This window comes from Lepisma saccharinum, chromosome 20, assembly GCF_977018435.1.
Source record: "Lepisma saccharinum chromosome 20, izLepSacc3.1, whole genome shotgun sequence".
In the NCBI taxonomy this organism is placed as follows: Eukaryota; Metazoa; Arthropoda; class Insecta; order Zygentoma; family Lepismatidae; genus Lepisma; species Lepisma saccharinum.
In genome coordinates this window covers 7,833,105-7,859,508 of record NC_139248.1, presented here as the reverse complement: position 1 = coordinate 7,859,508, position 26,404 = coordinate 7,833,105, and the positions used below count along the sequence as shown (strand labels likewise).

Sequence of the window (26,404 nt, the reverse complement as noted above, 5' to 3'; positions counted from 1 at the left end):
GAAGCATGAGTGAACTTACCCAACAAGTGGTAGTTGGATTCTCTCTCGTACTTGAAGGTCAATCTGCCGTATGACACGTGGTTCAGGTTCTTTAACCACTCAAAAAATGACACAGTCACACCACCAGCATTCACGTACAGGTCTGGAATCACCAAAATGTTGCGATCAATCAGAATCTTGTCTGCAGCTGGTGTTGTGGGGCCATTGGCTGCTTCTGCAATGATCTGCAAATGAAAAAGAAATCATTATGTATAAGTTCCTTTAACAGTCACATGCATCCAATTGCACAAAGCAAATGCACTGAGAAGTGATCGAACGTTAGAAACATAGAATCACACTGAACTGATGATTTTTAACCTTGATAAGACTGTGGCCTTGGAATTTTCTGTTATAAAGTAGATGCCCTAAACCTGAACAATTTAACGAAAATACGTTCCTATTTTTTTAACCTTATACATTAATTAATATGTACCCTCAAAAATATATATTAGGGTAAATCAAAAACTAAAGGCAATTTTGAGTTCTCGCAGGAATAAATGAAGACTGGGTGTGTCCGACTTCACCACGTGTATACTTGGAGTGACGTGGAAGTAGGAGTATCCATCCATCACTGCCCCATTCAGTCGAGTTTCGCGGAGCAAAAAGTTCACACGTATGGATGCACCACTCCACAAATGCACAATCAAGGAACAGCGTGCCGTATTGTGCTTTCTGTGGTCGAAAGGAGTCAAACCGGCCAACATCCACCTTCGGCTGTTAGCGCAGTATGGAGCAAGCACCATGACTCAACGAAATGTGTATGAGTGGGTGGACCGCTTTAAAGTGGGACGCACAAGTGTAACGGACGAAAGTCGAAGTGGACGCCCAGAAGAAAAAGTCCAACGGGTGGATACCATTATCAGGGACGATCGAAAAATCACAATAGCACAAGTGGCGGAACTCTTAGACATAAGTTTAGGACCAACATATGCAATAGTGAATTAGTGTACCAAAAAGTTTGTTCGTGGTCGTCGGTTCAGGTCTGATGACGAGGTCCAGCAGGCGGTACAGACGTGGCTTCGTGAGCAAACAAAAACCATCTTTGCGGACGGGATGCAGAAGCTGATTGCACGATACCAAAAGTGCATTGCCGTGCAGGGGGTATATGTGGAAAAGTGATATGTGTAATAGTTCTTCTCGTGTGGAAATAAAGATCTTATGTGAAAATTGCCTTTACTTTTTGATTTACCTAGTATAAATAAATAAATTATGACAGATTGATCAAGTCTAGGTTACCTAAATTTGAAACTGAAATGTAGTCAGTTTTTGGATATAAAATTATTTTTTTAAAGCCTCAGAAAGTTAATGATGCGAACTTACTCTGGCTTTAATCTTGTGTGCATTGTCTTTCCTGATGGCCTTCTCTGTGGCAGCTGGGATTAGGATGTCGCAATCTTCAAACAACAAGTCTTCACCCTCGTATGGCTGGGCTGCTGGAAAGCCAATGATCGTTCCATGCTCATTCTTGTATTCTTCCAGTTCCTGAAATGATTCATTGTAAGAAATGAAAATCAATGGCACTTTGCATCATACCAGTCATTTATGGCCTCTTTCCCCTCCACCATATATATTACAAAATATACTAATTAGCTACCTCATGTTTCCCATGTGAACTCTAAATGTGTTTTCCTCGAGTGTTTCCAAAATCGTCAATTTGTTTTCAGAGTACTAGATAAACAGCACATCATTATTTAAAATTTATTTTACAATGGCCTCCTAAATTTTCCCTCCGTGTCTACCAAAATAACAACTCCAAAATTCTTGACTTTCTCTTGGCCTTTTCCCCCCTTTTTCTTAACATTAATTAATCGCCCCCTACTCAGGTATAGTTGGAAATCAAGAAAATAGATATTTTATTCAATGAAAAACCCCAACCACATGGCCGGTTAAGATGAAAACTAAAGCTGTACTTTAACAAGATATTTAGACTTGCTTTACTTATTAATGCATGTAAAAATTGATGCTTCAGACGTCATCCTGGATGGAGAATGGCCACATTACTTTAATATATTTACAAAACTTCACACACACAAGGTGTACAACTTTGCTTCCGCCGTTTTCTGACAGGTGGCAACAATAGGAAGTAGTGATCGAAAGAAGCAGATCGCAGACGTCACGCAGTTAGCTTGGACCTCTGTCAAGATAACCCCATTCAAACATTAGTCGAGTGGTGTGTACATCGTGAAGTTGTTCGCGATTGAAAATGTCAGTGTACGAGCCAAATTCTCGCCATTTGCGGGAGGTTCTACTTTTTTGTCTCAATATGAAGAAAACTGCGGCTGAGGCTCATCGAATGCTCTCCACTACGTATGGTGAGGATGCTATAAGTGAGAGAACCTGTCGTGAGTGATTTCAACGCTTCAAGAACGGTGACTTTAACGTCGAAGACTGGCATAGTGGTGGAAGACAAAAAGTTTTCGAAGATGCAGAATTGGAGACATTGCTGAGTGAAGACTCGCGTCAAACTCAAGAAGAATTGGCACGATCATTGGGAGTGACACAGCAAGCCATTTCAAAACGTCTCAAAGCCATGGGTATGATTCAGCATGACAACGCACGACCCCACGTTGCCAAGGTGGAGAAAACGTACTTGGAAACATTAAGATGGGACGTCCTACACCACCCGCCTTACTCTCCAGACATCACTCCCTCTGATTATCACCTGTTTAGATCAATGCCTCATGAACTGGCTGACCAACACTTCCGATCTTATGAAGAAGTCAAAAAGTGGATCGATTCGTGGATCGCCTCCAAAGATGAACAATTTTTTAGACGCGGCATTCGTACGCTGCCCGAAAGATGGGAGAAAGTAGTGGCCAGCGATGGACAATACTTTGAATAATGCCTGGGTAAGCAATGTTTTTCATTCCAGTGTCATATTTTTGGGGAAAAACGGCGGAAGCAAAGTTGTACACCTTGTACAAGAATGTAATTCTTAAGAAAAAAAATGTGAACAATCATCTCAATACAATTTTAGATTTCCAAATATTCGATTTTATCAAATCCCAGTACAGATATACAGGGTGATCGAAAAGTTCCCGAACCCAAACTTCAAATTTATTTTTTTCGTCAGTCGTTATTATGATAATGTCAAAATTTCTGTGGAAGCTGGTTTGTGAGGGTCTTGGCTGTACACGACACAAGAGATGGCGCTGGGGAGTGGCGCTAGCAGTCGTGGCGAGGAAATGAACTACGAGCAGTGCTGGTAACAAAATAATCAGGTAAACCAAACCAACAGTTAACCTAAACTGTGAAAGCAAGGAACAAGTGGACCTTACCTGCGTGATCGTGTAGATCTTTCTCATTGGATATCTGGGTGGATGTAGGCACATCACAAGAGATGCTGAAAGTGTCCCCCATGCTGCAGCATGCATAAACGTATGCGACGGCACATGTTTCGTGCTACGCGATGCAGAATAGGCACATTAATTGCAGTAATGCACTGGGCAATGTTGGTTTTCAGGGTATCTAAATCGTGGGGATTATTTTCGTACACTTTCCCCTTCAAATAACCCCACAAGAAAAAATCGGGTGAGGTTAAATCAGGTGATCTTGCCGGCCAAAGCCCTGATGAAATCAGGCGGTCATCAAAAAATTAACGCAAAAATGCCATGGTGGCATTGGACATATGGCATGTTGCCCCGTCTTGTTGTAACCACACATCTCGTTCATCGGCGTCCAAAAGCTCGATAAACTGCTGTATAATGTCCTGGTACACAATAGAGTTCACTCGGTTTTCAAAAAAAATCGGTCCAATAATTCGTGATCTGGACACAGCACACCAGACACCAATTTTCTGCGAGTGGAGGGGGACCTCGTGTAAGATTTGTGGATTTTCTGTGGACCAGTAGCGAGTGTTCTGTGCATTAACATGACCTGACAAATGGAACCAGGCCTCGTCCGTGAAGTATACCTTATCAAGGACAGCAATATTGTTGAGAGTGAATTGTTGAAACCACCGACAGTACTTAATTCGATCACCATTGTCACCTGGTCGCAGTTCCTGAACCACTTTCACTTGGTATGGCCGTAATTTTAACTGTTTTGTTGCCTTGTGTACTGAGCCATATGATACGCCCACCTGTTGTGATAACCACCGCAGTCCTTTCTGCGGTGATTGTTGTAATCGTGCGGCGACGTCTTCCAAAACATCATTCGTCACAACTAAAGGGCGCCCACTACGCGGCTTATCGTGCACACTACCATGTTCACGAAATCTCTTGATTAATGCATGAAGAGTTGATTTACTCGCAGAACGCCCGAAACGCCTCTCAAATTTCTCGTTCGCAGCACTGTAAGATGTCATTTTCAAATACTCCTCTAACAAAAACACACGCTCCTCCACCGACAAACTCATCCTTGCAACTGGCGTGATTATTTTGTTACCAGCACTGCTCGTAGTTCATTTCCTCGCCACAACTGCTAGCGCCACTCCCCAGCGCCATCTCTTGTGTCGTGTACAGCCAAGACCCTTGCAAACCAGCTTCCACAGAAATTATTACATCATCATCATAACGACCGGCGAAAAAAAAAATTGAAGTTTGGGTCCGGGGACTTTTCGATCGCACTGTATAACAATGCAAATTCACTGTACTGCAAAAAAATAGCAAAAATTCTTGACCACAAGCACAATTTCTTGACTTTTTTGACCTACTTGTTGATATCTTGACTGGTATACAACCTGGTAGAACATGCTTCCACCAAATGCAGAAAAATACATTATGTTTTGTTATGCATGATATTAACACATACAAATTATGCAATAAGTGGATGTAAGAAATAAAAGAGGAGCAGATGTAGCCAGTGACCATCATCTTGTGGTAGCCAAATTTAAACTAAAAATAATGTCAACATCCAAGAAGTTTGAAGGAAGAAAAAAGAAAATTAATATTCAAAGATTGACAGAGAAAGAAAAACAAAAGGAATTTAAATTAGAAATAAATAATAGATTCCAAGCTCTCTCAGAAAGTACACAGCATGAACCAGATATTGAAACAAATTGGGAATATGTGAAGAGAATCTACTTAGAAACTGGAGAGAAGGTACTTCTTGGAATTAGAAATCAACTACAAAAAGACTGGATGTCTGAAGACACTTGGGAAGTAATAAGAAATAGGAAACAAGCAAAACAAAAAATAAACCAAAGCAGAACAAGATTACAGAATGCAGCAGCTCAAACAGAGTACTCGGATATACATAAAAAGGTGAAGAAATGTGTGAGGAGAGATAAGAGGAAATGGGTAGAGGACTTAGCACAAAATGCAGAAGAGGCAGAAAAGAGAGGTGACTTAAAACAGTTGTATGACATAACTAAGAAATTATCCAGAAAAACATTCAGGAAGAGTAAACCGGTGAGAGATAGAAATGGTAATCTATTGCTAACCCAAGAACAACAAATGGAAAGATGGAGAGAATATTTTTCAGACATATTGAATAGAGATGGGAAAAGAGAAGAAGAAACTTGTAATCGAACAAGAACAGAAGGAAGTAGAAAAGATACCAAAATTAAGTTAGGGCCCCCAACTAGAGCAGAAGTTAGGCTAGCAATAAAGCAAATTAAGAATGGCAAGGCTCCTGGAATGGGTAACATCAATTCCGAACTAATTAAAGCTAATGTGGAAACTTCCATTGATCTCTTACAACCGATGTTAGAGAAAATATGGAATGAAGAAAAAGTTCCATTAGAATGGAGAGATGGTTTAATAGTAAAGCTGCCAAAAAAGGGAGATACAACTAACTGTAAAAACTGGACAGGAATTACTTTGCTAAGTATACCAAGCAAGATGCTAGCGAGAATAATAATAAATAGAGTGAAGGATGTTGTAGAATCAAGATTTATAAAAGAACAAGCTGGTTTCCGCAGGCAATGTAGTTGTGTTGATTTAATAAATACTCTAAGAATAATTCTGGAAGAAAACAATGAATGGCAAGCCACCTTATATCTTACATTCATCGATTTTGAAAAGGCTTTTGACTCACTAAACAGAAGAGTCACGTGGCAGACAGTAGCAGACTTTGTATTCCAATCAAGATATTAAAAGCTAATGAAAGATATGTACGAAGGTTCCAGGTGCAAATTTCTACATGAAGGACAGCTTACAGAATACATAGATGTTACAAATGGAGTGAGACAGGGCTGCATTCTATCTCCGACAATATTTCTGCTAATACTAGATGCAGTTATGAAGAAAACTATGGGGTACAGGAAAAGAGGAATACAATGGGGACTCAAAGATAGACTAGAAGATTTAGATTTTGCGGATGACATCTGCTTATTAGCTCAAAGACTTGGCGACATGAAGGAGAAACTAAAAAGACTACAGGTGGAAGCAAAGATAGCAGGACTCACTATTAATGTGAACAAGACTAAAGAAATGAGATTCAATGCAAGAGGAAAAGAAAAATTGAATGTTTTTCATGAGCTGGTTGAACAAGTAGAGTCATTTACATACTTAGGAAGTGTCATAACAAAAGAAGGAGATTCAGATGAAGACATACAAAATAGAATCAAGAAAGCCAATGTGGCATTTATACAACTGTATCCCATTTGGAAAACCTGCAATGTTTCTAGAAAGACAAAAATAAGGATTTTCAATACAAATATAAAATCAGTTTTACTGTATGCTTGCGAAACATGGAAAACCACACAAGCTAACACAAAAAGGATACAAACCTTTATTAATCGCTGTCTCAGGCGTATCCTCAATATAAAATGGCCAGAAATAATATCAAATGAAGAACTATGGAGAGAAACTAAACAACAGCAAATTGCAACCAAAATAAAAAGAAGAAAATGGAGTTGGTTAGGACACACCTTACGGAAATCAACTGGAGCAATAGAGAAAGAAAGCAGCCTTAGACTGGAACCCCCAAGGAGCCCGGAAAATAGGACGTCCGAAGAAGACGTGGAAGAGAACAGTAGAAGAAGAAGCAGCCGAGAAAGGAAAAACATGGAGAGAGGTCAAGGAGTTGGCACGTCACAGAGCCAAATGGAAGCGTTTCACTGAAGCCCTATGCTCCTGATGGAGCAAAAGGAATTAAGTCAAGCCAAGTAAGTTGACCTACTTGTTGATATCTTGACTGGTACAACATGCCTCCACCAAATGCAGAAAAATCCATATGTTTGTTATGCATGATGTTAACACATACAAATTATGCAATAAGTTCCCAAAATAATTCAAAAGTATATGTACGAGGAGCGTTGTATATTGATCTACACTTTCAAAACTCCCACTATCCATGGTCCGCCATTTGGCTTGTCATAACGGTCACTGATAGGTAGTACAAAGGTCTGCAGCCAGGTGTCAGCACAGGAAAGAGGGGTGCAATACCTGTGAACCACAGCACATCTCGCCCACAGCTGTCAGTATGTGCGTGGACAGCTTTGAGAGCGATCAGCAGGGGCAGCGCTGGATGACGTGGTTTCTGTGGAAGGAGGGTGTAACCACAGCAGAGATTCACAGGTGATTGGTAGCAGTCACAGTGGTCCAGATGCATGGAAAACCTGGTCAAAATTCATTTTTTGGTCTGTGACCTCAGAATGCAGATTTTCTTTCACATATTCTATCATTTTAGGGAAAGAACACAATATTGGACAGTATTATGATATTGTAATGCCAAACCACAACTTATGCGTTGTTCAACGTGTTTACAGTTTCCATCTGAATCGGTTTCAATATCAGTCAGTGCTGGAGGGGATGTTTGAGTGTCTATCTCAGACTACTCTGTGGAGATGACTGGATTTAAGGAGTCGAAGGATTATATGCATCATCTTTAAGGTGGAAAGCTCCTACTATGTAAAAATAAAAAAATGTGTATTTTTAATATTCAAATATGATTGTAGTTCTATTAGCCATTTTACCATGAAACCTTACCTTAGGATCAATTCCTTGAGAGCTGTAGATGGCGCCATCCCACTCCTTCACACCAATGCAGACTGCTCCGGCACGGTGCAAGTACCTTGTTGTGTGCAAGCCCACATTACCAAAGCCCTGTCAAAACAAAAATAGTTCAATGATAACTCCTCAAAGTTCCTACTGTGTATGAATTTAACATACAGTCACGAATTTGTAATGTTCTTATCTTCTGATATACAGGGTGATTCATAAAAATGATAACACTATATGGGAAAAAGAAAATTTGCTTTAAGAAGGAAACTTTGCTGCAATGACACGAATTTATTAATGTTTAGTGTGTTATATTCTTTTGTGGATTGCCAGCATATAACTGTTCAATATTATTCATTAAAAAAATAAACGTGGACTGTGAGTAGTACGAGGGCCATCTGGAAAATAGTACTCGTTCATGCTGTGTGGAGCGCTAGTGACGCGAATAGCCGCCGCTCAAGGTCAAACGACTTCAGTTGACTGCTCAGTGTGCAGAAGTTTCGTAGCGCCGTCATTGTAGATATTGTTTCTGTGAGTGTTTACAATGTTCAAAAAAATTGACAACGCCGCCACTTGTGAAGGTAGGGCTGTGATCAGATTTCTCAACGCCAGGAATGTTCGACCTTGTGATATACACCGTCAATTAAAGGAGGTTTATGGAGACAACATTATTGATGCGTCGTCTGTTCGGTGCTGGTGTCGAAACAATTACTCGTCTCTCATTACGGACGAACTGCTGAGTGCAGTTGACGAATTCATCAAGAACGATCGGCACGTCACACTGGATGAAATCAATGAACAGTTCACTGATGTTTCACGAACAATTATTCATGAAATTGTCTGAAGTATGGGAAAATTTGTGCAGCTGCGTCCCTCGCTGATGGACTGGCAGCAGAGGAATATGAAGCTGGTTTACAAAAACTCGTCACACGTTATGACAAATGCTTAAATGTACATGTAGAGAAGTAGTTTTAAAGTTTGTTGTTAACAATTACAAAGTTCTTCAAAAAATATTTGTTAGTTTTTTTAAAATTAAAAAACTGGTACTACTTTCCGGATGGCCCTCGTATATTTTTCTATTTCCCATATAATGTTAACAATTTTTTTATCACCCTGTACTTCTGCCTCTTTAAGCTGATCACCATGATAAGTAAGAATGATGATTAGATTAAATTTATGAAATAACAAGAACCTTAACTTCACCACTGAGGCAAAACATTTTAAAGAAGGGAACGAATTAATACGTAATACCAAAATATGTTTTGTATTACACTTGCGAAGTGTGGCATGTAAGCTTGAAAAATGCTATTTTCATTTTCCATATTTTTACATACACTCTGTCCCATCTATCTCTGGAGCAGGTGAACGAAAACAATTCTCTGCGCAAGTAGTGACACGAGACCGCTCCACCTCTGAACAGGTGAGAGTAATGGAACTGCATGGAAGTAGTGGAGCAACTGCAATTACCAGCCTTCCCAGCAGGGTGTACTGCTTCGCTCTGCCACTTGATTTCCTCCCCTTCTCTATCGCTATGCACAGCCTTGCTCCAGAGAAATATTAGACAGGGTATATATTAGGTTATATATACGAGGGCAAATTGAAAAGTCTTTGCACCTATTTTTTTTTTTCTAGCTTGTTATAAGTGTTATTACAAAAGCGAGATATACCAGCGATGCAGTAGGCTTTTCTTGGAACGGCCCTATTGTAACTTCCGATTTCTTCCACGGCACGGTGCTGTTATCAGTTGGCAGAGATGGCTGGAGTGCTCAGGAAGTCCACGCCATATAGCAGCGAAATGGAAAATGTGGAGGACAATGAGCGACCAGGCCAACCTCGTTCCTAGCTGACACCAAACATTATACATGTTGATGAAATGGTGAAAGCTGATCAATGTGTTCATCTGAAGGACATTGCCACTGAACTTGGCATTTCCTATGGTAGTATTTACGACATTCTTCACGATTTGTTGGGATACCGCAAGGTGTTGTGTTGGTGGGTTCATAAGCTTCTTGATGATGTCCACAAGGGCAACCCGTCCATTTCCAAACTCCTTGCACCACCACTGCACACTTCGCACTGATAAACACTTGTCCCCATACACTGGCTCCATTTCCCTGTGGATATCTGTGGCTGTTTGTCCTTTGCACCATAAAGAACGAATGACACTTTGCTGCTCATATGGCATGGACTTCCTGAGCACTCCAGCCATCTCTGCCAACTGATAACATGGCCGTGCCATGGAAGAAATCGGAAGTTACAATAGGGCCGTTCCAAGAAAAGCCTACTGCATCGCTCGTATATCTCGCTTTTGTAATAACACTTATAACAAGCTAGAAAAACAATAGGTGCAAAGGCTTTTCAATTTGCCCTCGTATTAAAGAATCATCTGATGTCAAAAGGCTATATTTAGGAAACCAATAAGCATATAACCTTGCAGTAAGATGTAAAATACATGCTGGTATATAAAGTTTTACTTACAATAGGTTTTACTTTGTTGCAGGTAGTGCCTTCCTGGTGCGAGCTCACTCTTTAGTCTGCGTCAAGATGGCAACCCAGCAACAGGAAGCATCCTGCGTGCTCTGCTTCAACAAATGTGAGTCCAAAACAGCTATGCAACGTCAAATACTGTGAGCAGTAGGTGGTGCAGTACCGTAATTACAGCAAAACTCATGCTGCACAGGTGTAACAGACACACATTTGTTGAAGCGGAGCACGCAGGATGCTTCCTGTTGCTGGGTTGCCATCTTGACGCAGACTAAAGAGTGAGCTCGCACCAGGAAGGCACTACCTGCAACAAAGTAAAACCTATTGTAAGTAAAACTTTATATACCAGCATATATTTTACAACTTACTGCAAGGTTCTATGTTCATTGGTTTCCTAAATATAGCATTTTGAAATTGGATGATTTTCTCTTAACAGTTGGGCTGAAAAGTTTGTAGGCTAACATAGTAAAAAATATTTTTTTGACAAAATTCGATTTTATTATTCAATATAGTTGCCTTCGAGGGCGATACAACGATTATAGCGGTCATACAATTTTTCGATGCCATTTTTATAGTACGATTTCTCTTTAGCCTCAAAATAGGCCTCAGTTTTGGCGATTACCTCTTCATCAGTGCTAAATTTCTTTCTAGCGAGCATTCTTTTAAGGTCTGCAAACAGGAAAAAGTCACTGGGGTCCAGATCTGGAGAATATGGTGGATTGGGAAGCAATTCTTAGTCTAATTCATATAATTTTGCCATGGTTTTCATTGATTTGTGACACGGTGCATTGTCTTGATGAAACAGCACTTTTTTCTTCTTCATATGAGGCCATTTGTTCGTGATTTCATCCTTTAAACGCTCCAACAACGCTATGTAATAATCGCTGTTGATGGTCTGGCCCTTTTTGAGGTAATCGATGAATATAATACCATGCGCATCCCAGAATACTGATGCCATAACCTTGCCAGCCGACTGTTGCATCTTTCCACGCTTTGGATTCAGTTCATCACGTGCAGTCCACTCGGCTGACTGTCGATTGGACTCTGGAGTGTAGTTATGGAGCCATGTTTCATCCATTGTAATATATCGACGGAAAAATTCGTGTTTATTACGGTTGAATATCGCTAAACATTGCTCCGAATCATCAAAACGTTGTTGCTTTTGATCGATTGTGAGCACGCGCGGCACCCATTTTGCACACAGCTTTTGCATGTTCAAATATTCATGCACAATATGTCCAACACGTTCCTTTGATATTTTTAAAGTCTCAGCTATCTCGATCAACTTCACTTTACGATCATTTAAAATTATTTTGTGGACTTTTTTGATGTTTTCGTCGGTAACAGCCTCTTTGGGGCGTCCACTGCGTGCATCGTCTTCGATGCTCATTTCGCCTCGTTTAAATTTAGCAAACCACTTCTCAACGGTTGATTTTCCTGGTGCAGAGTCCGAATAATGTTTATCAAGCCAAGCCTTGGCTTCAACAGTATTTTTTTTCACCAAAAAGCAATGCTTTATTAACACACGAAATTCTTTTGTATCCATTTTTTCACAATAACAAAAGCTGCTTCACTCACAATGCTATATCTCACGAAGTAATTATCCGGCAGCTGTGAAATTTATACACGTATCTTTTGAAGGTTAGTACTAAGTAAACATCACATGGATTTAATTCTAGTAACGCCATCTATGAGTCAGCCTACGAACTTTTCAGCCCAACTGTTATACACCCTGTATATTTCATATTGTTGGTATTACTACTACTATGTCCCCTCTTGTTAAATAACGAAGGTTTTCGTTCATCAGTACTCCATCCATTTTTGTACTCTGCTTATTTTCAATCTTGGCAACAGACAAAGTATTTTATATTCCAACATCTTGCACACTCAAGCTTTCATGGTGAAATCCACTTCATATTTTAAATAGACTCCCGTTACATTGTGAGATATTGAACGCAGTTTCAGTCAATATCTATCTGTCCATAGGGACAACAGGAGGAGATTACCAAGTTTGGTAATCCATTGTCTTGGTAACAGAATTTCTATTTGAATTTTGCTTACAATTAATGTCAAGTAAGGCTAATGCAATTTATTTAGCTGGGTGAGCTGCCTGCTTAATGAAAATTGCTATTTTTCACAACTGTAAGTCTATATTTAATTCCATGTTTTGATTAAAATAACTAAATATATATTTACATATCAAACACTTTTTAGTACGTACAAATCTTATCCCTGGTTATAAGTATTTACACCAATTCATAATTCTATGCACTGCATGGATATTTTCATTTCAAACTACTAATAAAAAAATACATAGATTTTGCAAATAACTTCACATATTCCGTGATATGCTGCGATAAGAAAATAAACTTCTCACACTTTTAATTCAGCAAAAATGAACACAATGCACAAGATATTGAGCCAATTTTTATAATCTCTCTCAGAATTAATTGCTGTAGCTTCATGAAATACCTACCATTTTAATAAATAAAACATCCTGTCCTTTGATGAATCAACACAATAAAATGCCACTGAGTGCAGCTGCACAAGGAACAGGGATCCAGGAATTGGCTTTCAGGAAGACAGGAAGGAATGGATGGTAAACTCTGGAAATTATATCAAATGTTATTTATATTAAATAGTACAATGTGATCCATTGAAATGTAGATAGACTGCCACGTTGGAGTTTGCACTCCCAACAAGAGAAGCACTAGAGGTAGTTTGTCGGCATCGTAAGGTGTCGATGAAGCACAGGGGCGGCGCCAGAATATTTTGACTGGGTGGGCAGGAGGAAAATATTGATAAATTAGGGTGGGCAGATATAAAATTTATGATTGTCAGAAACATGTATTCTCTCGGCCTCTCCTGCATTTCTTTCGCCTTTTCTCTTTGCTGTTGTAGGTATGTGTTATTTATCTTTTTCCACCATTGGCCTATGCTTCTATTACCACCCCCTTCCGTCGCTTTCACACACATACATGCGCTCGAACGGGTAATCTGTTCGCCAAACTTCTGATTAAACAGTAGGAAGTGACTCCATGTCGTCACCTGTTGTAAAGCCGATTGGCTATTATTTCTATCTTCCCTGTGTCAGTCTTGATATACCTTCCTTATTTCTCTCATTGAAGAGTTCCTTCCCTTCATTTTGTCTCCCTGCTCATTCCTTTCAACTGCTCACCGTATACTTCGCTTTGTAAGTGGATATTTTGTCTTAATCCTTTCAAGTAAGAAGGAATTTAATTAATTTAATTAGCTGAACGAAGCAGATTAGATTAATTGATATGATTGATTTGTTTTATTTGACTTCGAGTTTCTTCCACTTTTGGCTAATCGCGAAGATGAATTGTGATGAAATGAAATAGATGAAACGAGTCACTAACACGTATGGGCAGATAACAAAACTAGATACACATAGGATTATACAGGTTGTGAGTACAGACGACAGAGCCTCGTCTGCAAAATACAGCCCAGAGTGCAACGTGGAAGAAAGGTTGACATTTACACTCTGTCCCGTTTATCTCTAGAGAGGCCGCGCATAGTGGGAGAAGGGGAGGGGGTAATCAAGTGGGCAGAGCGAAGCAGTACATGCTGCTGCGAAGGCTGGTAACTGCAGTCGATTTCCTCCCTCCACGCAATCACATTTCCTCTCACATGTTCATTGGTAGAGCCGTCTCGCGTCCCTACTTGCGCAGAGACTTGTTTTCCTTCGCTTGCTCCGGGACAGAGTATAGGTGGCAGATTAGAGTATATTGCTTAATTCAGGGATTGCGAAACCGTTGATGGCGAGCTACAGGTAGCTCGCTGGGTAATTTCCAGTAGCTCGTAAGGGGTTTGGCTAGAATTGACTGTAGATAAGAACGGCAATATTTGAGTGGCAGAATAATCTGCTTTTGCGGAGAGATGGACATCTGGACAATTCGTTCCAATATCTGTGACAACCAGTTTGCACAACCTATCAAATATTGTGGATGAAAATGAGTGTCATCCTTATTAACATGGTAAGAAGCAAGATGATAATAATTAGAAGCAAGTTTGAAAATTTGACTGTTTGTAAGAAAGGTATTTACATGTTTTGAACTCTCTTTAAGAAATGCCAGCTTCTGTATGTTGCATAGAAATTAAAAATATTAATTTGATATGATTGGATTTGACTTTTGTTACTTAGTGTCGCTTTTATGCCACTTTTGGCTAATGGCAACGATGAGGATGAGTGATGATATGATGGAACTGATGAAGGGACACTCAAAAAGGAAACGCATGCTCATGCCGGTATTCGAATCCGAGACCCCTGGCATCTTAGTGCTGTAAAAAAACATTACTTATCTTAAGGTTTTTATGATTTTTTTTTCAATCTACACTCATCATGTATTTTCAAATGTTGGAAGTATAGCTCAATGGCTCGGTGAGTTTGGAGACCTCTGGCTTAATTTATGCGATAATTATGAAAAAATTATGGAACAATTTTTTTACAAATACAAGAGTCACCGAAACCTACAATAAGTATTTGTACGTGCTAATCTAGCGCCGTCCCTTGTGGAGGATTAAGTCCTAATGCTTCATGGAGTGAAGCAACCTAGCAGCAAATTTATTTGAAATGTAATTTTAGTGATTTAGTTTCGGAAAGCAAGTTATACCAAAGATTCGACATTTACAGTTGCGCAAGTTTCAACTGTCCGCCTTTATTAGCTACTACTGACGTACTTTCCAAAACGAAATAGTCTAACTTGTTTTTCCTTGAAATGCAATGTTGTATGATCCATATATTAAATATTCAAGGATGATGACAGAAAGTATTGTAATTAATTCATTTAATTATTGTTTTAAGTCCACTTTAAGAAAGTAAACCCCGACAATAGTGAAGAAATGTTTTTTGTCTTTTGTCCATTCAAAGGAATGATTTTAAATATACAATTTTAAGAATGAGTTTTTAACTGGAAAGAGCACTACTTCTTTGTTGAAGCTTAATGGATGATGCTTTTCCTTGGTTCAAAGGGGTGTTCAAAATTGATACGTGTAGCCACTTATGTGAATCTTTGAATTTAATTAATGCCTGTCAGAAAAGTTTTAAAGTACTTTTGTTCATTCTGCATTAAACTTTCCTCGCATAAAAACGGGAATTCACACAAAATAAAAATTGTAAAAATAAAGAAATATGTGCAAAATGAACATCGAAAAATCGATGCCAACACTTGCTGAAGTATATCATGACCTGAGTTATGCAGGAAAAAGAAATACTTCATGTGGTTCAATAAAAATATGCTTAGAGATTGAGAAAACGGACACGTTTCAGTAAGTTAGTTTTAAAAAATGAAGTTTGATCATTGTAGCTATACCGTATGTGGCAATTATTCTCCTGTTCACACCTTACCTTCATACAAATGGAGTTCTCTTGTTCATTGCGCTTTGAAACTCTTGGATACAGTTTCAGTTACTGACAATTTGCATGGGAGCGAAAAAAGTCAACCATTATCCAAAATGATTGGTGAAAGAAGCCTAGTCATGAATCTAAGTTCTTTTGCATACTACATGGAAGTAACATGAAGCTGTTTTTTATTTTTTGTTTGGTTTTTATAGATATTCTTCCTGTATGATTTTGTAATCCCACCTTGGGAAAAGTGTACTTTGGCTGTAGATATTATTGTAATACATAGCAGTCACAGAAGTCTTAACTCGATCACAAGTCTTATGCTTCAATGAATGAATGTTTTGGTGTTTTAAAGTCCATTTTATGCACAGTAAGGCTAATCGGACTGGACCTACAGTTTAAAGTGGGATCCGATTCACTATGTGCCTTCACCGGGTATCAACCCCGGGACCCCTTGATTACAAAGCGGTGACGTAACCACTACGCTATCGGGGAGGCTTCTCTTATGCTTCAAGTTTTAAATATAGAATACTTATAATTAATTCAATAATAATCGGTATTATTTATTTCTCACCATATTTTGCTACGATTTTCGCTATCTTATTCGGTAAACTAATCTAATGTAAATCCAAAGGCAGCGAAACTTCGTACAGGATGATATTGTGAGCCTCTCTCCTATAGACAAAATTCGTAAGAAAATATGCACGGAGTCATGACAAGAATATATTTTTATTGAAACATTTGTATTTTTCTAAATATTTATTAATACTCCTTGAGTATTTTGGGTGGGCAATCGGGTGGGCAGAGAATTTTTTGGGTGGGCGCTTGCCCACCCTCGCCCACCCGAAGTGCCGTCCCTGATGAAGCAAGCGCACAACAGTTTCCACAATTATTTTAAAAAGTGATTTACTTACCTTATTTATGAAAGAAGGTGTTCAAACTAGTCGCCTTTGATGCACACACATTTTTGATACAACCTTATTAAGACACCCACTAATTCATAATTGGGAAAGAGAGACGCGGTAGTATATAAATAAGGAAAAACTAGTACTCTCTTTATCCGCGAAACTGTTTTTCATCTTTGTTCTATTAATTTCAGTGGCCACTGCCACCATCCTCGTTGGAACTTGCTGTACTGTTGCTTGGTGTGCATCTTTTGTTTGTAGTTCTCTGGCTGCTGCTAGGTGTGCTGTTGTTAAATGTACGTCTGCATCAATGTAGTCTGCTATTTCCCGGTGTTAACTGTTGTAGTAGGAGGGGAATTCTACACATGAGCTAAACATCGATAGCGGACAGGCACACCACACTTGGATTCCCCACTACAGCAGTTAACACCGGGAAATAGCAGACGTACAGTTAACAACAGCGCACCTAGCGGCAGCCGGAGAACTACAAACAAAAGACGCACGCCAAGCAAGTTCCGAGGATGGTGGCAGTGGCCACTGAAATTAATAGAATAAAGAAAAAACATTTTCGCGTATAAAGTGAGTACTAGTTTCTCCGTATTTACAGCCACTAACGTAAGCTCACGAGGGGGCTAGAAACTGGTTCTTACAGAGGTCCTGAAAGAAGACAGGGGACTGTGAAGTGATAAGGGTCCTTGCTTTGTATTGTATGGCCTCTTTATTAGTCTGGCGACTATAAAGTGATAGGGTGCTTGTTATGTATTGCGTTTCTTCTAGTGTATTCAACTTTAAAGTGTGTTATGGCTCAACAAATGTTTTCTACTGCACAGAGTGTATTTATTTATGATTCATGTGCGTTATATCAATCAGCATGTGAAGTTCAAAGGCAATTTGAAAAAAAAAAAAAAAAAAGATTCCCAGGTGTAAAAGTTGCGATTTTTATCTCTGAGATAGATTTAAAAATGCTGTATACAAGTCATATCCACACACCCTGGAAGAACTGAAACATAAGATCCACCAAGAAAGCAGTTTCCGACAATCGCTAAGAATGTACGTGTAAGATTTTTTTCTCTGGCATCTTGCATTGTCTTGTTTTGCCATTTCTGTTTTCTTGAAGCTACAGTTTAAGTATAAAATGGTCTTTCAGTACTGTATCTGAAACTTTAAATAATAATAATAATAATAAAAAAAAAATTCCAACATTAATCAATGAGAACTGCAGCGAGTTATGAGTAACTTCATCAAGAGGTGTCAAAAATGTATGGACAACAATAAATCACTCTTTAAACTAGTTATGGAAACTTGCACTCTTGATTCAGGACAGTCTATAGTGCCGACATACGGCTGTGAGCACCTCGGTTACAGATAGTGCACAACAAAGAGTTTACACTTCAATGGATCGCTCTGTATTACATGTTAGCATTGCTAGAATATTTTACATGGGCGGGAGTTAGCTGTTGATATATTTGATTTTATTAATTTGTTTTATTTTACTTCGCATTTTGTGCCTCTTGGCTAATTTCCGAAGATGGGGATGAGATATGAAATGATGAAATTGATGAATGGACATTTACAAACAACCATGCCCGAGCAGGATTCGAACCTGGAATCCCTTGCATCACAGCGCGATGTGCTAAGCACTCGACCACGGGGTCCGGCAGCTGTTGATATAAAACTGAATGGTAAGAATAGTAGTAATAAAATAATTATTGCTACTACGAACTATTCTTTTATTGTCAATCTATTATCATTAAATCTATGTCATACTATATGCACCAGGAAACTGATTTCGTTTCTATCTTAGAAAGTCATGGGGAAATTATCAGTTATGAAGTTTACAAGGTGAAACACATAGGTCGAAAATGGCATGGAACGAATCGCATAAAATTCCGTAGAATAACATAACGGTACTACACAAAGAACCAAATTGGAAATTAAGGAAATCAAAGCACAGCTTTCATAGCAATGGTCCAAAACCCTGTAAGTCATACCAGTGTAGAATTCAAACAAATATGGTTCCCTCTCCTCAAAAATTAGAAATAGTAGCATAAGTGAAGCCAGAAATTAGTATAGGATGTCTGTGGGCACCATGAAGTAGTAGGTTAGTGCTGGATTTGTCGTAAAATCACAGAGCTCTCATGGGTTTGATCCCCATCATCAGCAAATAGAAATTTGTTCACCTGAAGAAGTGAGAAGAGGTTCTCTCTCAATAATGTAGTTTTAGAAGTATAGTTAAAAGCACTAGACTATGGGTAATGTCCAATTAACATTGCATGCTAATATACGAGGGCTATTCAGAAATCAACTTCTGATTGGCTCTTAAAAAAGTAATACATAACCGCAGTGACATGGCACATGCACAGTTGCCAGCAGTAATGTGTAAATCGCACACCCCACACAACTGCAGTCCATTTGCTTCAACAGTAAGCAAGTAGGAACTGACAAACATGGACACTCTTATTACTGCTCCCGCCAGTTGTGTGGTAGAACAAAAACGGAAACAATTAATGAACATAGTTTTGAGGCCACATTCTGATGTCACTGTTCAATGCCTGAGTAGAATTTTTTGCCTTGGTGTTTATACTGATGGAACAAGGTGTTTGCCATTCTTATTCAATATTTTGTAGGGATGGGACCAATTATTCGGTACTCTATCGGTATCGGCCGATATAGGCATATCGGTTTATCAGTAAAATTACCGATTATTTTACCGATCCAATATATCGATAAATATCTTATTATTAAGTGCAAAATTCTGCCATTTTGTTGTAATTTTTATGGATAATCTCAATGCCCTACTTTTTAAAAAAGTAATTGTCTAAATATTCAACTTCTTTTGCACTGCAGTCACCTCGAAACACATATTTATTAAGGAGATCAATGAACATTTCAGGTTCTTCATAGAACATTTCTAATTTTATATCGGATCGGTATAATATCGGTGATCGGTATTGGTACATTTTATATCGGTACTTAATCGGTATCGGCCAAAATTTCATATCGGCCCATCCCTAATATTTTGATTGTAAAGCAGGGGGTACAAAGTCATTGAACTAAAAACTACCATAGATGAAACTTCTGAAACCATTTCGAGTTACGGTAATTGCTGAATATTTCTTCAAAAAATCTGTAAAAAGTTTGTACTGGAGTTCAGTATAATTTCAAAGAGTTTGACCGTTCAGTCTCGCATAAATATATTTTGACTAAACCTGACATTTTGATAAAAATTGGCTCCTCCGAGAAGTATCAGTTAAAACAAGTAGTAAGAAGTGTATTGTGCAAGTTTGGAAATTTTGCACTAAGAAATCATATTTTTTAAAGCTGAAAAGAGTAAATTTTAAATAACTTTCTAACATGTTCTGGAAATGTGTATTATTTATTTTGAATGTTTTGTGTCCTACATTTTGGGACACTGTGTCCTACTTTTACCTTATAGCGATCTGGCAACCCTAATTCGAACACTATGGTATTGTGAGATAGCCAAAGTTTTGAGTCCAGAATACGCCACTGGTTTCTATCTCTATTCTGTTGGAATACAACTTAACTGAACTTTAAATCTATTATTGGCTATCAAAAATAGTATGCTTTTTACTTTTGAAATTTTACTAAGGATGCAAATTTCCAGGGAGGGTGATTGATCTGTTCACCACTGTCCCCCTCCCCCCTCCGAAGTCCATGGTAATAACTAATAAGTTATAAAATTATATTTTTCAAATTCCCAAGAAAACAAATCCAACTTTCAGTTAAGCTTTTTCATATTGAAATAATGAATAATAATTGTGCACAGATACAGCGTTTTACATTTACGGTACTGAAAGACCAGAGAGTATTCTACCAGACACTATTTACTCTCTCTCCTGCTTTGGTTTGGGCCTGCATTCTCCTAATTAGAAGCTGATTAACTTCAAGCCTACTAAGTGCATTGTGTATGGTTTCTCTGTCACAATTTCCCAACCTTTAGTCTGCCACCATTCACTGATTTTTGTGTGTGAATATACAACTTCTATGCAGGAAAATGACCCTAAATATATTTACTAATTATGTTTTTAATTAGCTTTATTTAGCTTACGACTTCAGTGTGAGGAGAAAGTCATGCCCTGCAATTTACAATTCGGGAGATGCGGCGATGACAAAGCAAAATAATATAAAAAATTGCTTTTTAAATATTTTAAAGAAGAAGTAAAAAATAAGTCACAATACTCGCATATTTGAGCAAAATTAGTCACTCGATGCCATGAAACAGCTAGAAATATGCAAGAGATTTGCTACGTTTAGCGAAAAAGCATAAATTTCCCCACGGTTAGTGCTAGAAAGAGCCTTCACAGTATTTCCCCTTTTCAATTTTTTTCTTTCTTTTGATCCTGCGGTTCAAATATAGTTTTCTGAAAATAATGTTCTTACTTTACAAAACACGAAGTACTTCAATGTTGTTTTGTGTTTACTATGCTTACGAATGACAAGACTGATCAAGATTTTTGTTCTCGAGGTGACAGACATACTTACTTAGACAGAACCTTTTCCCTAACATATCTTACTTTCACACCAGGGATGGTCAACAACATCAGGATTCTGGAAAATTTAAAATCTCCATTCCTGGATTTCAGAAAGAGACGTTTAACAATTTTTCCATTTTTCGGGTAGAATTTAAGAAATATACAACGTAGAAGAAAATGAATTTGGCCATCTCTACTTCACATGTCTGTACGAACACTGTTATCATCATTATCAATGTAGAAATCCTCCCCTCCCCCTCCATGGTTGAAAGATTGACCCTGATGTTTGACAAGTCTTGTGATGACTAAGTAAAAATGTCATGCTTCACCACTGACTATTCTCATTCTTCCTATTATCTGTGAGCATTTTGACAAAATTAAAATGAATGTGAGTCTTATGCAACAATATATCTCATCCGCTTTAAGAGATCAATTGATTAATTTTTGTATTACAGGTATGCCAGCAAATAGGCTATCTGTGCCTGTCTCACAATATGGAGACAAGCCCATAACTAAAACAAAACTGGAGAGAGGACCCTAAAAATAAAATATCTGTTCAAAAGCATTCTCACTCAAGTCCTAAACCTTAGACTCCTTAATAGTGTTGGCAATATATCATCCAGACTATGTATTGTAGGGATGGGCCGATATGAAATTTTGGCCGATACCGATAAAGTACCGATATCGATAACCGATATTCTACCGATCCGATATAAAATTAGAAATGGTCCTTGAAGAACCTGAAAGGTTCATTGACCTTAATAAATGTGTGTTTCGAGGTGACTGCAGTACAAAAGAAATTGCATATTTAGACATTTACTTTTTTTAGAAAGTAGGGCATGGAGATTATCCATAAAAATTACAACAAAATGGCAGAATTTTGCACTAAATTATCAGAAATTTATCGATATATCGGACCGGTAAAATAATCGGTAATTTTACCGATAAACCGATATGCTTATATCAGCCGATACCAATAGAGTACCGATTAATCTGTCCCATCCCTAATATATTGCGATAATGAAAAAATATAATCCAGGCAATAACAACTAGACGTTATATCATTATGATATTTTGGTGATATATGTCATGTCAGCGATATATCATTGTGATAGTTTGGTGATATATATCATGTTGGTGATATATCATCATGATATTTGGGGATACATATCGCATCTGGGATATATTGTCACAATATTTTGTGATATATGTCATGGAGTCAATGTATCATCACGAAATTTGGTGATACATATTGCGTCAGCGATATATCATGATATTTGACTATATATCTATATATAGAGTGAAGACGATATCACAATACAGAAAAAATATCTGTATCATCTGTGACAATATTTGTTTTGACAATATATTGCAATATCAAATTTGCGATATGGTCCATCCTACTCCTTAACAACAAACAAAACCATGCTTGTCTCCAAGGACAACTCTCCATAGGTTAAAAGCTGATGGGGTAAAGGCGTGTTCAGCACACTTACAGATAATATATATATATATTATTAATAACTTACATTTTGCGAGTATCTAGGTAACTCCTGCGACGTTTCGGGACGCAACTGCTCAATTCCTTAGACTGCTCATGTTTAGGTTATGTATAAATCATAACCACGTTGAACTCTTCATAGGTACAGGATGTAGGATTGGTAAAAGGTGTGTGGTTAAAAAACAATAAAAATCTAAAACCCATTACAGGGTACGGTACGCGCGCAGGTTCGAGTCCCCTGGGAGAAGCATAACTTTTCTCCTGAGATTTCGGCCTACGTATGGCCACCTTCCATTGTGAGGAAATTGAGGAACTACGAATGAGTAGCGTAACCTGATCATGAAAACCTACTACGACTGGGGGTTCGTCGTGCTGACCACATGTCACCCGGTAACTAGTTGGATGATCTCCCACCTCACGTGAGGGAGTGAGTGAGAATAGGTGGGAGTGAGTTGTGCCATGGGTTTAGGGTGACCAGACATGTATATTCAAAAAAGAGGACAGTGCATGGTGAAAAAGGAGGACAAAGTCATAAAAAAGAAGACACCAAAAAAAAATGGCAACTCATATTGCCATTACTCAAAATGTAATCAATGTTAAAAAAAAACTACCAACACTTTGCTCACATATAATTCTGATGATTTTTTGAATGATTTCTTCTTACCTTTAAGCAACGAAAGCAATCTCCTAATCTACTAATTAACACATGACAATCATAACTAAGAGGGCCTCCCCGATGGCGCAGTGGTAGCGTCACTGCCTTGTAATCAAGGGGTCCCGGGTTCGATACCCGGTGGAGGCACAAGTGGTTCGGATCCCACTTTAAACTGTAGGTCCAGTCCCGATTAGCCTTACTATGCATAAAATGGACTTAAAACACCAACTCAACAACTCATAACTAAGAATATCTGTATTTTGAAGCACAGAATTTTAATATTTTTCCAATTCTTGGATATTACATATCCCCATAAGTGAAAGCAAATGTAAGAGTAATCTTCGCTTTCACTTTTGTCCAAAACCGAATTTTAAGTGTAGGTAGTTTAGGTTTGGTCAAGAAATATGATTTTAGTGCCACGAACATTTCTATCACTCTTTCAACAGCAGGAGAAATTGACAGCGCTCTTGCAATCTACCTCATATTCGTTTCTTCAATCCTTTAAAAACTGGATATTTACTTGCAAGATCATTGATGAATTTACACTTTCGCTTCGTTATTTCATAAAAGTAAACTTAATAGTCAAAATTCTCACTACGCGTTTCTCTAACGCCTATGTATGACTCGAAATTGAACTGGCGACATCTGTGATGGAATGGTTAGCACACCGACCCAGAATGCCAGAGGTCCCGAGTTCGAATCCCAGACTGGGCATGTGTGTTCTTTGTGAGTATCACTTCATCAAAATATTCATATCATCACTCATCCTCATCTTCGCGATTAGCCAAAAGTGGCAGAAAAGTGAATTAAAATAAACCATATCAATCAATCAAAAAGAACTGCTCAGACTACATGTGTATCGCAAGTCTCATACAAGTTGATAATAGTACTTACTAATGACTAGGGGTGTGCGGGACAGAACATTTTTTGGTTGGGACGGGAATTTTTTTTTAAATCCCGACCTTTGGGATGGGAAAATTCTGCAATTTTCCGACCAAGCTGGGAAATTTTCGGGAGGGGAAATGTTAAAAATTTCCCAATGCTGGGGAAATCACGAATTTTACACGTAATTTTCCCTTAAGGTTTTTTTCTGAAATTTCTTAAACAAAAGCTAACAATTTCTGAGAAGTGTCAAGACACTTACAATCAAAAAAACATCAAGAATTAACCATTTTCAAAAATGACCATTTGGAAGTTCCCGACTTTTCGGGATCCCGAGCACTCTGAAAATACCGAATGGTCGTTTTAAAAAGTTGTTAATTCTCGAAGTTTTCTGCATTGTAAATGTCTGGAACTTCTTGGAAAATGTTAGTTTTTATTCCAGAAATGCAAAAACAATCACTTATGGTGAAAACGACTTGTACAATTCAAGATTTCCAGAGCTTCGGGAAATTTTGAACATTATCCGTCCCTAAAATTTCCGAGAAATTGCGAGTTTCTCCCATCCCGAATGTCGGGATTTGAAAAATTTCCAGTTCAGATCCTGTCCCTTAAAAAAAATCCCTCACACCCCTATCTAACGTTACTTATGACTCAGTCAGGAAAATGATCTTGTTCAGCTCCCAGATGCTAGGTGAGCATTGCTTGGATACTCAATGCACCCCGAGTGATATGATGATCCTTATGTGTGGAAGCATTCTCTATGCAGCATATTTGCTACGGTTGATGATATACTCTTCCCCCCTCCCCCAAATAAAGGAGGACATTTACAGATTTCTAAGAAATCTGCCTGGACGCCGGACAGACACCTAAAAAGGAGGACATGTCCGGATAAAAGAGGACGTCTGGTCACTCTACACGGGTTACTATTATTATTGTTAGTACTAAAAATATGCCAAATTTACATACATGCACAATTCTGTTCCAAAACAACAAGCAATATATATATATATATATATATATATATATATATATACAAATAATGAAGGAGACAGTAAACACTTACCACACGAATAGAAATAATTCAATATTTCGCGATCTGAGTCGCATTTTCAAGAAGGTAGATAACAGATCGACGACACTTTGAGTAGAGGCACAGAATACTGACCGTAGTGTCTCTACGGTCAGTGTTGCCAGAAACAGTTGAAAGGAAACACGAAATACTTTAGCCAGTGTTTACTGTAAGGTGGGTGGGTAGTTTTGGGGAGGAGAGGAAAGAGTTACTGGTTGGCTAGGTTGAGTCCGGGGGTATAGTGGCGTGCATGCCTGCTATATAGGCCCTTTCCCATCGCCTCTGCGGAAAGATGTGTCACAGCGGGGGGGGGGGGGGGGGGGGGGGTAAAAGGTGGATGATGGCAACACGGAAGCAGTTATTGAAGGTGGTGTTATGGCTGTTGGTGTGGATGGCAACTGTGAAATCGGAGTTTTGGGTGGAGGAACGGTGATTATTTATCCTTAGATTCAAGGGGGTGGAGGTTTCGCCTAGGTAGAAGTTGCCGCAGATTTGACAGATGAGGGTGTAAATTAGGTTGGATGAGTGGCAGGTGCCCTTAGGGTGAAGGGTGAACTCACCTGCCGCTGTAGGGATCAGGAGGGTGGGGGAGGTGATGAGTATGGGGCAGGTCTTGCATCTGGGTTTGTTGCACCTGTGGGCTGGGGGAAGGGGTGCGGAAGGGGTGGGGGTGTTTCCGACCAAGATGTTTTGGAGGTTGGGGGGGGCGACGGAAGACGACCCTAGGTTTTTCTCGAAAGATGTCTCTGGTCTCGGGATCACTGTGCAGGATGGGGAGGAGGGAGTGGAGGGTATGTCTGATTTTCGTAATATGAGGGTGGTATTGGGTGATCAGAGTTGGAGGGTTGGTTTTGGGTTGTTTGGTGCGGTTGTGGGAGTTAGCTCTAGTGATTTGTTTGTTGATGAGGGTGGAGGGGTAGCCACGGTTGGTTAGGGCTTGGTGCAGGCGTAGGTTGTAGTTTTGGCGGGATGAGGGGGATGAGTTGAGGCGCTGGCCTCTGAGGGCAAGGGAAAATGGGATGGCTTTTTTGGTGTGGTAGGGGTGTGAGCTGGAGTAGTGGAGATACTGGAGGTGGTTGGTTGGTTTGATATGTATGGATGTTTCCAAGTGGTCTCCTGCAATGT

At 38.9% G+C, this 26,404-nt stretch overlaps 1 protein-coding gene across 2 annotated transcripts in view; it reads right to left on the bottom strand.

Moving 5' to 3' along the window:
- The window catches only part of LOC146003699 (glutamate dehydrogenase, mitochondrial-like), a 107,762-nt gene that overhangs the window by 8,035 nt on the left and 73,323 nt on the right, over positions 1–26,404 (bottom strand). For both annotated transcript variants that reach the window (XM_083142078.1, XM_083142079.1), the window contains exons 5-7: positions 7,914–8,030; positions 1,360–1,521; positions 20–224 (exon numbers count right to left, since the gene is read on the bottom strand). In XM_083142078.1, coding sequence (XP_082998204.1) covers positions 20–224; positions 1,360–1,521; positions 7,914–8,030 — 484 coding nt within the window. The remainder of the gene's footprint in view (positions 1–19; positions 225–1,359; positions 1,522–7,913; positions 8,031–26,404) is intronic.